Below are 13,044 nucleotides of genomic sequence, written 5' to 3'. Positions count from 1 at the left end.
TTTCACTGACTGGCTTTCTTGCCTACATTGAGTGCCAGGCCAGCCTCTGGCTTCGTTACTATTTCTTTCATCCAGGACCAGCAGACACACCAACTGCAGGTTCTTCCTCAGCCTGACAAAGGATTTTTCAACCCAAAAGTTTCTCTACCTATACAGTTGCCTTACTAAAAAGATACCAGATTGTCTTACCTGTTGTCATGTAAAGTGGTGGACCGGACTGAGGCTGCAGAGGAGGTGGCGGCCTCATTGGGGCACACTACCGAGTTGTGCAGAAGCCCCAGAGCCAATGAGGGCACACCTTAACACACAGAGTCACCCACCCATGTCACAAGTTCTGCCTGTCAGCAGCCCGAGATGCAGGGCCCCAGACCCCCCTGCACCCATCTGCTTGACAGCTGGCAGTCTTCCTGGCTGAAGCAGGGCCTAGCAGGCCTGCAGTTTTCACCCCCTGTGCCTTAAACACAGTGTCACCCATGTCACAAGTTTTGCTTCTCATAAGCCTGAGGTGCAGTTTCCCAGAAACCCCCGCACCTATCTCCTTGAAACTTGGCAGGCTTCATGCCCTCAGCAGAGGCTACCATCCCTACAAGTTTCATCCAAATCAGCCAAACAATGACAAAGTTATAGATATTTAATTGATGACCCAATATTTCATTGATTCGGCACCAAATCTTCTGGAGCAGATTCGGAAAAGTGATCCAAATCTCCTAATCAAATCGCTGGCCTCCGAATCAGCCATATCTGAATCCGAATAAAACAGTTCTCTATTCATACAGGCCTAATTATCAGCCAAAAAAGCCAACTGCCAATAATGTCAATTTTCCCCTTATCGCTGCCGGTTCAATATGGACCAACGTATCAGTGCACCTCCAGGTCAGATAGTTAGTATCACACTCCTTTCCACAAAGAGGCTCAGCACATACAATGCAAGCTGACCCCCCAATACAACCAAAGAGCTTTGCCATACAGAAGAGGGGACATGCCAGCCATATATAAATCTGTTAATCAAGTAATTGTCAGATAAACTTTATAAGCTGTGAAACAAGGTTTGCTGATCATCCAATGTCCCGAAGATGTGTGCCTCCATTTTATCTAAGTACTTTTTCTTACCAGAGTCATCCTCTGTGTCAGAATCTTCGGTTGTGGGCTGAGCTGCAGGTGGTGGTTCAGCCAATTTCAGGTCGTATTTTCCCTCTTTCCCCATTCTGTAGGAATTTGTACTGCCCGTGTCCCACTGAACCCTTATCCAGCCATCTTCTCCTAGTTCTCCAATCACACGGCCCAATCCTGGAGGGGGTCCATCCTAAGAAAACAGAAAAGTTCAGACAGCCAACACCACACACTCAAGTGGTGGTACATCACATGACAGTTTCTTATCAACTTTCTTGTGGGTAGGGAGCAAACAAAATAACTGCTTTGAGCTCAAAATTCCAAAGGCAGCTTTTGCACTTTCATGCATTAGAAATTACTTAACCTTTTTTTTTTCCCCCCCAGATCAGTGCAAATTTGTATGCAAAATGAAGAGTAAATGACATCAGACCAGGACAAACTTTCATGATACTGCACCAAATGCTGCTTCCTTTTAACTGGAGAATGATTCCAGAGAAAAATGAATCTACAGAAGTTAACCAGTCCTGATGCTAAATATCCAAGTCTTTTAAATGAAAAAGTCACCTAAAAATTAGGAGAGATGCAACTACATAGGAACATAAAAACTTAAGTGCCCTACTGGGTCAGGCCAATGATCTATGTAGTCCAGTATTCTGTTGCCAAGTGGCAGGAGTGGTTCCTTTACAGCAGGAGTAGCCAACCTGTCACAAGTGGCATGGGCAGCCTGGAGGAGCAGGGAATACAGTGGCAGATAGGGCATGAAGCAGAGATACAATCTGGACAGGGAGCACAGGACAGGGAGCGTAAAGCAGAGCAACAGATTGGACAAGGGAAGAGAAGTGGAGAGGCACTCAGAGAAGTTGTGGGGCTTAGCTTGTAACACGCCTGCCAAAAAGCTTGGCCCCCACTGCTTTAGAGGAAGGGCTCATGAACAGGGTATGTCTAGAGCCAGGGTTTCAAAGAAAAATAGCCCATAGGCTGAATCTGACCTATGGAGACTTATCTGGCCTCCAGTGCTGCCTCAGGGTCTCATCCCAGCCCCATATATCACACTGCATGCACCAGCCCCAGGGCTAATCAGAGAGATGCGTTGCATATGGCACCCATGCCAGACTGGCCCTGAATGCTGGATTGGAAGCCAGTCCAGATCGGGCCCACAGCTCAGACCCAAACTCTAGATCCAGAATGCATTGTTGGGCGCGTGCTCCGTGCAGCACTCCAGGCCAGTCAAGCGTGCTTGTTGCACATAGCACCGATACCAGATCACCCTATGAACTGCCTCTGGCACACTGGGCCAGTACCAGCCCATGGATAGGCCTCATGCCCCACATTCGGCCAGCAGGGCAGAATAAACTATCATCTATGAGTTTAAATCCCGCTTTGAACCTGGCTATGCTACCTGCGCTTCTACAACTTCCTCTGGTAATGAACTCCACAAGTTAACTGTACACCGTGTAAAATAGTACTTTTTTTCTCATGTTAGGTTTAAACATATCTCAATAATTTCAGTGGGTGCCCCCTATTTCTTGACCACTTAGTGAATGGAAGTTCTTTATTCACTTTGTCCAGACAGTTCATGATTTTTTTAGAACTCTGTCATTAAAAGTATGCAAGACTGTTGATGAGTCAGATTACAAAAATGAAAACACAGTAATACCTGATCACCCCATTTCCAGTCCACCCCTCTAACCACTCTGGTACCAATTTTCATCATGGCTGCCAGTTCTGGCCCAGAGACAGGAAGCTGAACTGGTGTGGTTTCTTTTCTTGATTCTTCTAAGACTGTGGCAGAAGCTCCACGGGATGAAGCAATCATATCTTCTTCAACATTGTCAGAACTAGGTCCTAAAGAGAACAGCCAATTGAAGAACAATTATCACAGTAACTTGATATTTAATACAACTTCTTACCATAACCATTATAAAATTAAATACAACATATACAACTATATTATTAATCATAAGTAATATTCCAAAAAGGATAATGAGTTAAGTTATACAAGTTTTCCAGTTTTCAGAAAGCTTGGAAATTAGATTTTTATAAAGGACTTGTATATTATTTTTGTTCAAAGTTACAGAAAAAACATTAGAATGATTTTGTCTACCAAAGAGAGACCCAACCAAAGGTATGTCTCCTCTATTTACCTCCCAAATAAACACGAGCCAAAAAAAGATAACCCTCAAAAATCCTTGCTTTTTGTAGCAGTCTAAGCAGTTCTAGTGACAGAATACTATCCAGGCCTTATCACTCACTTAGTCTACTATCTGGGGCTAGAAAATATGCTTGCAGACTTTTCTGTAATAAAGAAGCTATATCAAGCAACTATGCTGCAGCTAACAACTACATGAAAAGCTCAGATGTGTATATGTCAGTCTGTAAAAGTTTAGTTGATGGCACAAATCAAGTGAAGAAAATTCACACTTAGTTAACAGGGAGGAACAGCTAACAAGAATTTCGTGATATACAGGGAAGAAAGGGAATTTGGAACTACTGCATGAAAAGGTAGTCTAAAAATGTAAATATTTGCATACATTCAATTTCAGCCTTTATCTGAAAAGGGAAACAAATAAAATTTTGACTGTATATAGGTGGAAGTGAGAGTCATTGAATATGGTGGTACTAAATTTATTACTTGTGTAAAAGTCCCAGCAACTTTATTATTCAAGCAGGCAAACAGAGAGCAACGCAACTTTCCAACCACAGCTTCCAAAAATGAACAATACTTGTGAAAAATATTAAAAGGAGAAAACCAGATTCCATAAGTACACTGAGAACTTCTGCCAGTCTATCTACACACATTAGTGTGTGCTTCAGTAAAGAACCTTAATAGAACACTTACAAGTATGAACCTACCTAAATCATGGAGAAAGCGCACTGTGCAGCAGCTCCTTTAATCTTCCCGTTTTCACTGCATACATCCCCCGCCCAGCCACTGATTGGCAGAGGAGTCCCAGCAGCCCTGCCTCTCACTGCTGATTGGCCAGGAGGCAAAAACCACACCACTCTGCCAATCAGTGGCTGGGGGGGAAGGGCCCGCAGTAAAAATGGCAAGATTAAAGAGGCCACTGCGCTGAGCACATCTGCCACAATCTAGGTGAGCCCCTACTTACAAGTAACCAACATACTAAACCTAAACAGGAAAAAAAAAATACATCATCATTGAAAACAGATGACTGCAGCTTCAAGGAGATATATAAAAAAGTAACAAGTTTCATTCTTAATCTTGTTGCTTGCTTTCTTTCCTTTGTGGTGATGACCTACAGTGTCTAAAAAGGTACAAAGCAGGTGAAAAAAAGTAAAATAATGGATATATGTGTTTTACTGTTTTCCACTAAGAATATCTATGGTTCATAAGTTCTCACCACAACTCTCAAAGATGGATCCTTAATTGCCCCAGAAATCACAACTAATATAAAGGTGGATAATCAGTAAATTTCATCCTCTTCGCTCACCAAAGTTTTTATCAACTGAACAGATCATCATTCTTAACCAGTAAAGCTGTACGTTTGCTTAGGACAGTCCAAAGTAAAACTTAGTGCAGTAATTCAAAATATATGCATTTTTTCCAAGCAATAAAACGGAAAGATTTCATACCTATTAGACGCAGCGTTGTTTGCGTTAATGCTAGCATGCCAGAATTGAGAAGGAGGTTCAAGGTGTTGGCACCGTGCTGAAGGGTCAGCATGTTGAGCATGACCAACAGAAAACGGGCTTGCGGAATGGTCCCAAGACTTGGTCCTGCTGGGTTCTCATTGGTAATTGTTTGCAGAGGAACAGGTTGGATACCTAATTAGGAATTAATATTCCTTTTATTAAGGGTAAATAATGCAGAGCAAGTCAATGCTTAAGAACTCTGGGCAAATAGATTAGCAGTTCCTTGTTTCACAGTTTAAGGTAATTTCATTTTACCCCAAGGTTTAAGGAACACCCAAATTAAAGAAGTTCCAAGACAGAAAACTAACAAGTTATAAAAATGCAACTGAACTATAAGCAGTCAAAGAACCAAAAATACTCCCTTAAATGTTAGGGAACTGGCTTCATTATGGTAGGCAAAAGAAGTGGAGAGAAGAGGCCAAAGAGAAAATATATATTTCTATTTCACAAAATATTCAATCTCATGAAGGAGAAAATAGTTCATTTTAGTATCTTAACAATTTTTAAAAGTTCATTACATGAAACTATTTATATTTAATAGGGGCGTGCGAAACAGGCTGTATTCGATTTGGATTCGGCCTGAATCAGTGATATCGATTCAATCCTACTTCCGGGTCCACGACCAATCGCACAGGAGGCCGACTCGGCAGTTGGCTGCAGGAGGACCCCGGGTGCCCCCCCCACCAGACCCAGAAGGCACCAGTCACCGAGCCGGGAGGCGCAGGGGAGCCCCCCTGCATGTTCTCCAGCGGACCCAGAAGTGGACCAGAACTGCTTCTGGTCCACTTCTGGGTCTGCCGCCAAGTGCACTGGGGACCCCCCTGTGCTCCTGTGATCCACCCCACCATCGCAGCGTTCACAAGCCGCCTGGTACCTTGAGGTATGTAGAAAAAAAAACATTTAAAAGCTGTGTCTATGTCCAAATTGCCGAATCTCTCCCAATTAATTCGGAGGGTTCCGATTCGATTTGGAGAAATTAAAGGGTCTTCTGATTCTATTCAGATTCAGAGATTCGGCCACCAAATCAAATCAAATCAAATCAAATCAGCAACCAAAGCTTCACACAGCCCTAATACTTAAGACCATTTTAGTTACAACAGAAGACTATTAAGGCTCACCTAGTTCTTTAAATCTTGCATTAGCATCCAGTAATATATTCCGGACATTCTGAATAGCCCATGCATACAACTTTCCAAAAGTTACTTCCAGCAGCATTCTATTAAATGGTGGGATCAGGTCAACATCTTTCAAACAGTCTGTTAGAGGTTCCCTTCATTTAAGCAGAAAAAGATTTTTGAAATTCTCCCACTCAGAAACAAAACAATTAAAACAAGAACAACCCTCCACCACCACCACTTACCCTATATTGGCCCCTTCTGGAATAAGTCTCTGCCATCCACAGAACATCGCATACTGCACAGATGGGAGCAAGAAGCTTTTAGTTGCCAATTTCAGAATTGTATCTATCCCCTCCAGGCGAACTTCTGCTCTTTCTAACTGTAAAGAAAGGAAACAAGTCACTTTCATGTAACTTGATTAAAACATAAAACCCATTTTTACCCATTTTACCTGTTTTAATAAACATTTTCTCATTTTTTCTACATCTACCGGTTCTTCTTTCAATGCAAATTCAACAATTGTGTTGAGGAGGGCAGACTGTGGATACAAGCCTTGAACATTTTGCTTTAGCCATTTATATTTGTGGACACCTGTAACTGTACTCAGAAGTGGTTGCCACTTATCCTATAAAATGAAAAAAGTGTATTTAAATAATCTGCTTCAAACTGAGTGTAACAAGCTGAAAGTATCGTGCGTCTCGTGTCCAATTTTAAGATTTAAAACCTTACAATGCCAAGGAATAGTTTCAAATGAATACTATGGTTGTAATGTTAAATGCCATTTCCAAATGCCTTGGAAATTAAAGAAGCCAAATCAACCACTTTTTTTTTTTTTTATTATTATTCTGAAGTGAAACCAATAGAAGGGTATCACTAATCTTTAAAAAAAAACACAGAGCACCTAGTACATTAAAGCTTGATTTAAGATAATACTGTAAATTTAATTAAAACATTAAGCAGCTGTAATGTACTTGATATCAAGCTGACAACTACTCATTTCAAATATGAAAACTTGAATTCCTGTGTTAGTTTAGGGGAGGGGTATTTTTATTATTTTGTTATAGTTCAGTTCAGAAGACTATAGAGAATAAGTGATACTCCACCTTAGGCGACTTGATTGGTATGGGCCTTTTATCAATGGCAACAGGACTGTGAGGTACAACACATGACTCTTCCAAGTCACTCTCTTCATTTCCAATTTTAGATTCTTCCACATCAGCAGATTCTGATTTTTTTGGCACTAAAAAAAAAAAAGAAACAAAAAACAAAAAAAAACAAAAAAACAAAAAAACAAAAACAAAAAAAATCACTCCTTCATTTCCCCGATCCATTTCTACGCTGTAAATATTTAGATTTACACATTTGCCTGGTCACATTTCATTTTATTTTTACTAAATATATAAAAAGTGTCCATCTCATTTATAATATTTAAATACACTTATAAATCAACTGCTGATTCAGACAGTTTGTATTATGTGGTCTTTGGGACATTCTGTCAACAGAAACAAATGTTTTATAGAATTATAAGAGGACTTCATTAAATCTCTGCACAATTCAGAAAATCTTAAAACAAAACAGGAGAAAGGACTAGCACAGAAAAGTTCCTGACCGAACACAAATATCATGCATAATAAGATAGTGAGAACGTGCTGGGGAATGCATTATACTTCTCTACAAAGATAATAACTGACAGGCAATGTTATATTTAAGTGCTTATAAAGATTTGTCTAAAGACTTTACATTGGTACTTTTAGTGATACACAAAGCATAAACTGAGAATATTAACCCATTACCAGATTTATCTTACTTTAAAACAAACTTTGGGGATAAAAGAAAACAAAGCTAATGTATGGGGCTTGATCAGAGGCAAAAAGATAAACAGTCATGTAACAATGTGCAGCACTGATAAATTTTGCATCACATGATGGCATGAAAAAAAGCTTTCACTTTATACTGAATCTTTCCCCACATGGTCCTACCCCTGACTTTTTAGATTACCAACACCTGAGCAGTGTGGTACAACTGGAAAGAAAAACAATTCAAATCCCACTTTGATCAATCTTAAATAAATAAATAAATAAAATTTAAAAAAAATCAGTATAAATGAATAGAAGTTCTCAAATGCATAAAGACATATCAGGCTCCTATGTTTTCAAGATGCATCTTGTGTTGGCCATCCCCATAACTACAAAATGGCAGCCTAAGATACTTGGCACGTATGTGTGTCAAAAAACCTAATTACTGAGCCAAAATATTAAAAGAAAAAATACATTTCATTTCAGGCAATATGAAACAGAACCAAAATGCTGTTTATCAAAGACATGCTTATATTTTCTAGAATAGCTTAAAACAGAACAACAAGCATCAAACAATATGAACATTTAAAACTTTGCAAGAGGAAAGGAACTGAGGGGGTTTTTTATTGTATCAATTGTTGCGCTAGGATAAGAGTTGGACAAACTTCCGAATGCAATCTTCATTAAGTCAAAAAATTACATATTATAAGTATCAATCTACTTGTTTATATAAAACAGTCACTGGCTTCACAGATGAAGAAAAATTCAAAAGGTAACTACCAAACATCTCTACTGTAACGGTGACCCAGACTTTTTCCAGGAAAAAAAAAAACTGTTTTGATGAGTAAGAAAGAAAGCTGAGAATTGTGCCTAAACAAGTTTCAGTCTTAAAAATGTCAAGACTTTTGAAAAGACTGAAGCCCTTAAGTCACTTTGGAAAAACAAACCTTGAAATAACATTTTCAAAATATCTTAATCTGTTACTTTCCTGACAATAGTGTATTTTGTATATATATATATATAGATATTTATCAAGAGGGAAGAGGGATCTATATATTAGTGGCATTTCATTTTAACCATGGAAAAATGTGGATTTGGGGTTACCTTTTTTAATCCGAAAATTGGGGTTTTTTTGTTTTGTTTTTTTTAAATCAGAGGAAACCAGGATCCGTTTATTATATATTACACAGCTATTGCCTTACCTCTCTTTTTTCTTTTCTCTCTAATGATCTTCTGAACTATTCTCCGCCAGCGGGGCAAGGAGCTCAGAAGTTTAAACTTGGACATTATGGAGAGATCATTGCAGACTGCAGGACGTAATTCATTGAACAGGAACCGCAAACGTTCAATAACAGGAGCACAGACTTCCTTGTAGGAGCGGCCTTGTTCCTGATGGGTCTAAAACAGAAATGGAATGCTTGCACACATACATATATACATAAAACAGCAAGCAAATAAAAACATCGGTTGCCAACTTAACTATTTTTAAATGAAATCATTAAGGTGAAAAAACATAGAACTCAGAGATTACCTTAATTAGTGAACATTTTGCTTGGTACACAACACGACACACATCCACTACAGATTTTGGTAACGTCCTGTGTTTGACTTGGTCCACTCCTAATGTAGATGGGTGAACTAAAGACAATGCCACGTGCCCTTAACAGAAAAAAAACCAACTAAAAATATCTATTTTTATTTATCTATTTTTAGAAACAGATTAAGAAAGAGTATAAAGAGCCAAAAAAGTGAAAAAAGGGGGGAGGAAGAAGGTATAAAGCAGGAAGGGGGTGGGGGGCAATCCTACACAGCTCTCTCAAGTCTACTTACCTAAATCTTCATGCTTCAAAAGGCAACATAACAATAAGCGTCCTACTTCTTCCACAGGATGTTCAGGAGGGAATGTAATTGGCGTTGTCAAATGACACTGTTTACAGTATCTCTCTATCTGACATAAGAAATCCTACAAAAACAGCCAAACACACAACACTGTACAGAAAACACTTGCAGAACACAGGCAGTAATCAAGTTAAAAAATCCAACAACCCTCATAACCTAACTAAAATTCAGAAGACAGACTGGGTAACAGATATAAAATTAACTAAAATTAACAAAAGTACAAGTTAGTATACTAACAAAATAATAAAGATCCATGCAGTCATCAATCCTGTACTGAAGGCAATAGCACAAAGAACCCATCAGGCACAATACAGTCATAATGAAAAAAAGCTTCCATGACTTCTGGTCTTCTCCCAGACAGCCATCTTATTTAAAATCATTCTTAAGTACTTCCCACAGTTCCTCACTGCTATCTATGCCCAGGCTCCCAAGAACAATTTTTAAAAACATTGTTTATTGGTTTTATGTTGGAAAAGGGGGTGAGATCCTGAAATTGATTTGCACTGAGGGAGAATTATAGTGGAGTTCTGAAAGCAGGAACCAATCCAAGCACAAGTAGTAAATAATAATTTCACAACCACTAGTAATGTAAACTACTTCATAAAATCCCTATGATGCAGGGGAGTATACAACTAAGAAATAAAATGCAGGAAGGTCACTAAATTGACAGCATCTTTGGCTTTCCCCCCTGCCCCCAAGGTGAAGACAATTCCATCTTAGTGTAACTCGGGATCAGCCACAAATTGCCAATATTACTAAATCTGGCCGCACCCAAAGAGTGGTAGTGGATGGGTCATTTTCAGCCTGGAGGGACATGGGCAGTGGGGTCCCCCAGGGCTCGGTCCTCGGACCCGCGCTGTTCAACATCTTCATCAGTGACTTGGACGAGGGGGTAAAAAGCACCCTACTCAAATATGCTGATGACACTAAGTTGTGGGGGGATGTGGGCACGCTAGAAGGGAGGAATAGGTTGCAATTGGACCTAGACAGGTTACAGGGGTGGGCAGATGAGAACAGGATGGGTTTCAATGCTGACAAGTGCAAGGTGCTGCACCTGGGGAGGAAGAACCAGCAGCATACCTACTGGCTGGGGAACTCCCTTCTCGACAGTGCAGAGGCAGAAAAGGATCTTGGAATCATTACTGATGCCAAAATGAACATGGGCCGACAGTGTGGGGACACAGTCAGGAAGGCCAACCACACATTGTCATGCATCCACAGATGCATCTTGAGCAGGTCCAAGGAGGTGATCCTCCCCCTCTATGCAACACTGGTCAGGCCGCAGTTGGAGTACTGCATCCAGTTCTGGGCGCCACACTTCAGGAGGGATGTGGACAGCATTGAGAGGGTTCAGAGGAGGGCAACCTGCATGATCAGGAGGCAGCAAGGCAGGTCCTACGAGGGGAGGCTACAGGACCTGAACCTGTTCAGCCTCCACAAGAGAAGGCTGAGGGGGGATCTAGTGGCCGTTTACAAACTAGTCAGAGGGGACCAGCAGATACTGGAGGAGTCCCTGTTCCCCTGAGCACTCCCAGGAGTGACTAGAAATAACGGTCACAAGCTCGCAGAGGGTAGATTCAGACTAGACATCAGGAGGCGCTACTTCAGAGTCAAGGTGGCTAGGAGCTGGAACCAACTTCCCAGAGAAGTGGTACTGGTTCCTACCCAGGGGGTCTTGAAGAGGAGGTTAGACTAACACTTTGCTGGGGTTGTTTGACCCCAGTACTTTTTCCTGCCATGGCAGGGGGTCGGACTTGATGATCTGCTCAGGTCCCTTCCGACCCTACCAACTATGAAACTAAATAGACCTGAGAAAATATTAAATATAATTTCCCATAACAACATATTTAAATCCTTCAGCTCCGATAGATCTATTAGCTATTAATTAGAACTACTGGAGTTGCTTCCTCTGGCATCTGTAAACCTATAATGGTGAATGTCAGAAAGGAAATGAGGATAGATCACTGTAAATATATCCATCCAGTTCAATGCTCTCCCTCTGTAACACCTGCTTCTGCAACTGTCGGACATATTACTAGGCTAGATAGACCATTGGTGTGACCCAGCATGGCACTTATGTTTTTATGTATCACTTGAAAAAGGTAGGGTTTTTTGTTCAATCAAATTCAAGGTAGAAAGTTTATTCCCTACTAGTTCTCAGCTATACTTTTAAGAACACTGTTTTTCCAAAATACTTGTTTCACCTAGCTTTTAAATTGGGTATTCAGGTCCGGCTCTCATATGAGATGCACAGGAGGAACCTGGGACCCTGGGACTCCCCAGGCCACTCAAAGCCGGAAAGCTAGGAGATCCCCCTACAGGCAGCTGCTCAAAACTGCCTACCTAACCACTGCAGCAGCAAGTGAGGACCACATGGGAGCAATAAAACCCACCTGGTCTCCTACTCATATAAACACCCAGGCAGCCATGTGACCACGGTCGTCTTGCATTATGGTGATGGGTATGTTGCACACCCCTAGGCTTCCTGGACTGGATGGCCCGCCCACTCGGTGCCTCGGAGGTCTCCGTTCAGACAGAGCCTATGGTCCTGGCCTCCATGCAGACGAAGCCCTTGACTCCAGGCTGCACGGGCTGCCCGACATCTGCTGGATGCTGGGATCACAGGCATGGGCATGGGAGCTCCTATTTGTAGGCTGTGCTCCCTGGTGGAGGCTCTGGAGGGCCAGGTGAAGGAGTTACAAGGAGGTGGACAGGCTGCGTACCATCAGGGATCATGAGGGAAAGACTGATGCTTACTGCCAGGCTCTGCACTTGGAGAAGAACACCACAGAGACCAAGCTCATGAACAGGCCTGAAGAAGATACCCCAACCGATAGTGGGTGGAAACTGATCACATCAGTACTGAAGCCACGATATGCATCAGTTGTCCCACCAATAACACTGCACAAGTTACGAAGCCCTCTCACCATCGACAGACTATGCACCCGTGCGGGATCAACCAACCCCAGAAAGGAAATAATTTAGAGTGATAGGCATGAGAAACTGCTGCAGGGCCAAGAGAGAGCCATCTGTTGGCAAGACCCCTTTGCTCGAGAGGTCTGCTGCTTTCCAGGAGCCAAGATTTGTGATGTTACTGAAAGTATCCCTAAACTGGTCCACCCTACTGATCACTACCACCACATGCTCCTTGTCCATGTGGGCACCAACGACACAGCAAGAAGTAAACCTGGGAGGATCATGAGAGACTACAGAACCATGGGGGCAAAGCTCAAGGACCTAGGAGCGCAAGTCGTCTTCTCCACAATCCTCAGTCAGGGGCCACAGCCATTGGAGGGGAGTGTATCAAGGTCAACTGTAGGCTTAGAGGATGGTGTCACCACATGGACTTTGGATACCTTGACCTTGGTATGCAGCTTAACTACAGGGCCTACACAAGGGACGGTATTCGTCACCGACTTGTCAACAAAAGCTTTAAACTAGGCATGTCCAGGGCTGGGGAAAAGGTT

At 41.7% G+C, this 13,044-nt stretch overlaps 1 protein-coding gene across 1 annotated transcript in view; it reads right to left on the bottom strand.

The window, feature by feature from the left end:
- HERC2 (HECT and RLD domain containing E3 ubiquitin protein ligase 2) overlaps positions 1-13,044 on the bottom strand; it is a 200,259-nt gene that overhangs the window by 86,882 nt on the left and 100,333 nt on the right. The window contains 10 exon segments of the mRNA XM_006017070.3: positions 1,111-1,303; positions 2,768-2,955; positions 4,705-4,896; positions 5,883-6,034; positions 6,125-6,261; positions 6,334-6,507; positions 6,986-7,122; positions 8,881-9,076; positions 9,210-9,337; positions 9,509-9,641. Coding sequence (XP_006017132.1) covers positions 1,111-1,303; positions 2,768-2,955; positions 4,705-4,896; positions 5,883-6,034; positions 6,125-6,261; positions 6,334-6,507; positions 6,986-7,122; positions 8,881-9,076; positions 9,210-9,337; positions 9,509-9,641 — 1,630 coding nt within the window.

The sequence above is a fragment of the Alligator sinensis genome, unplaced genomic scaffold (assembly GCF_000455745.1).
Source record: "Alligator sinensis unplaced genomic scaffold, ASM45574v1 scaffold144_2, whole genome shotgun sequence".
Taxonomy (NCBI): domain Eukaryota; kingdom Metazoa; phylum Chordata; order Crocodylia; family Alligatoridae; genus Alligator; species Alligator sinensis.
The sequence above is the reverse complement of the archived record's forward strand: the minus strand, read 5'-3'. Positions and strand labels throughout refer to the sequence as shown.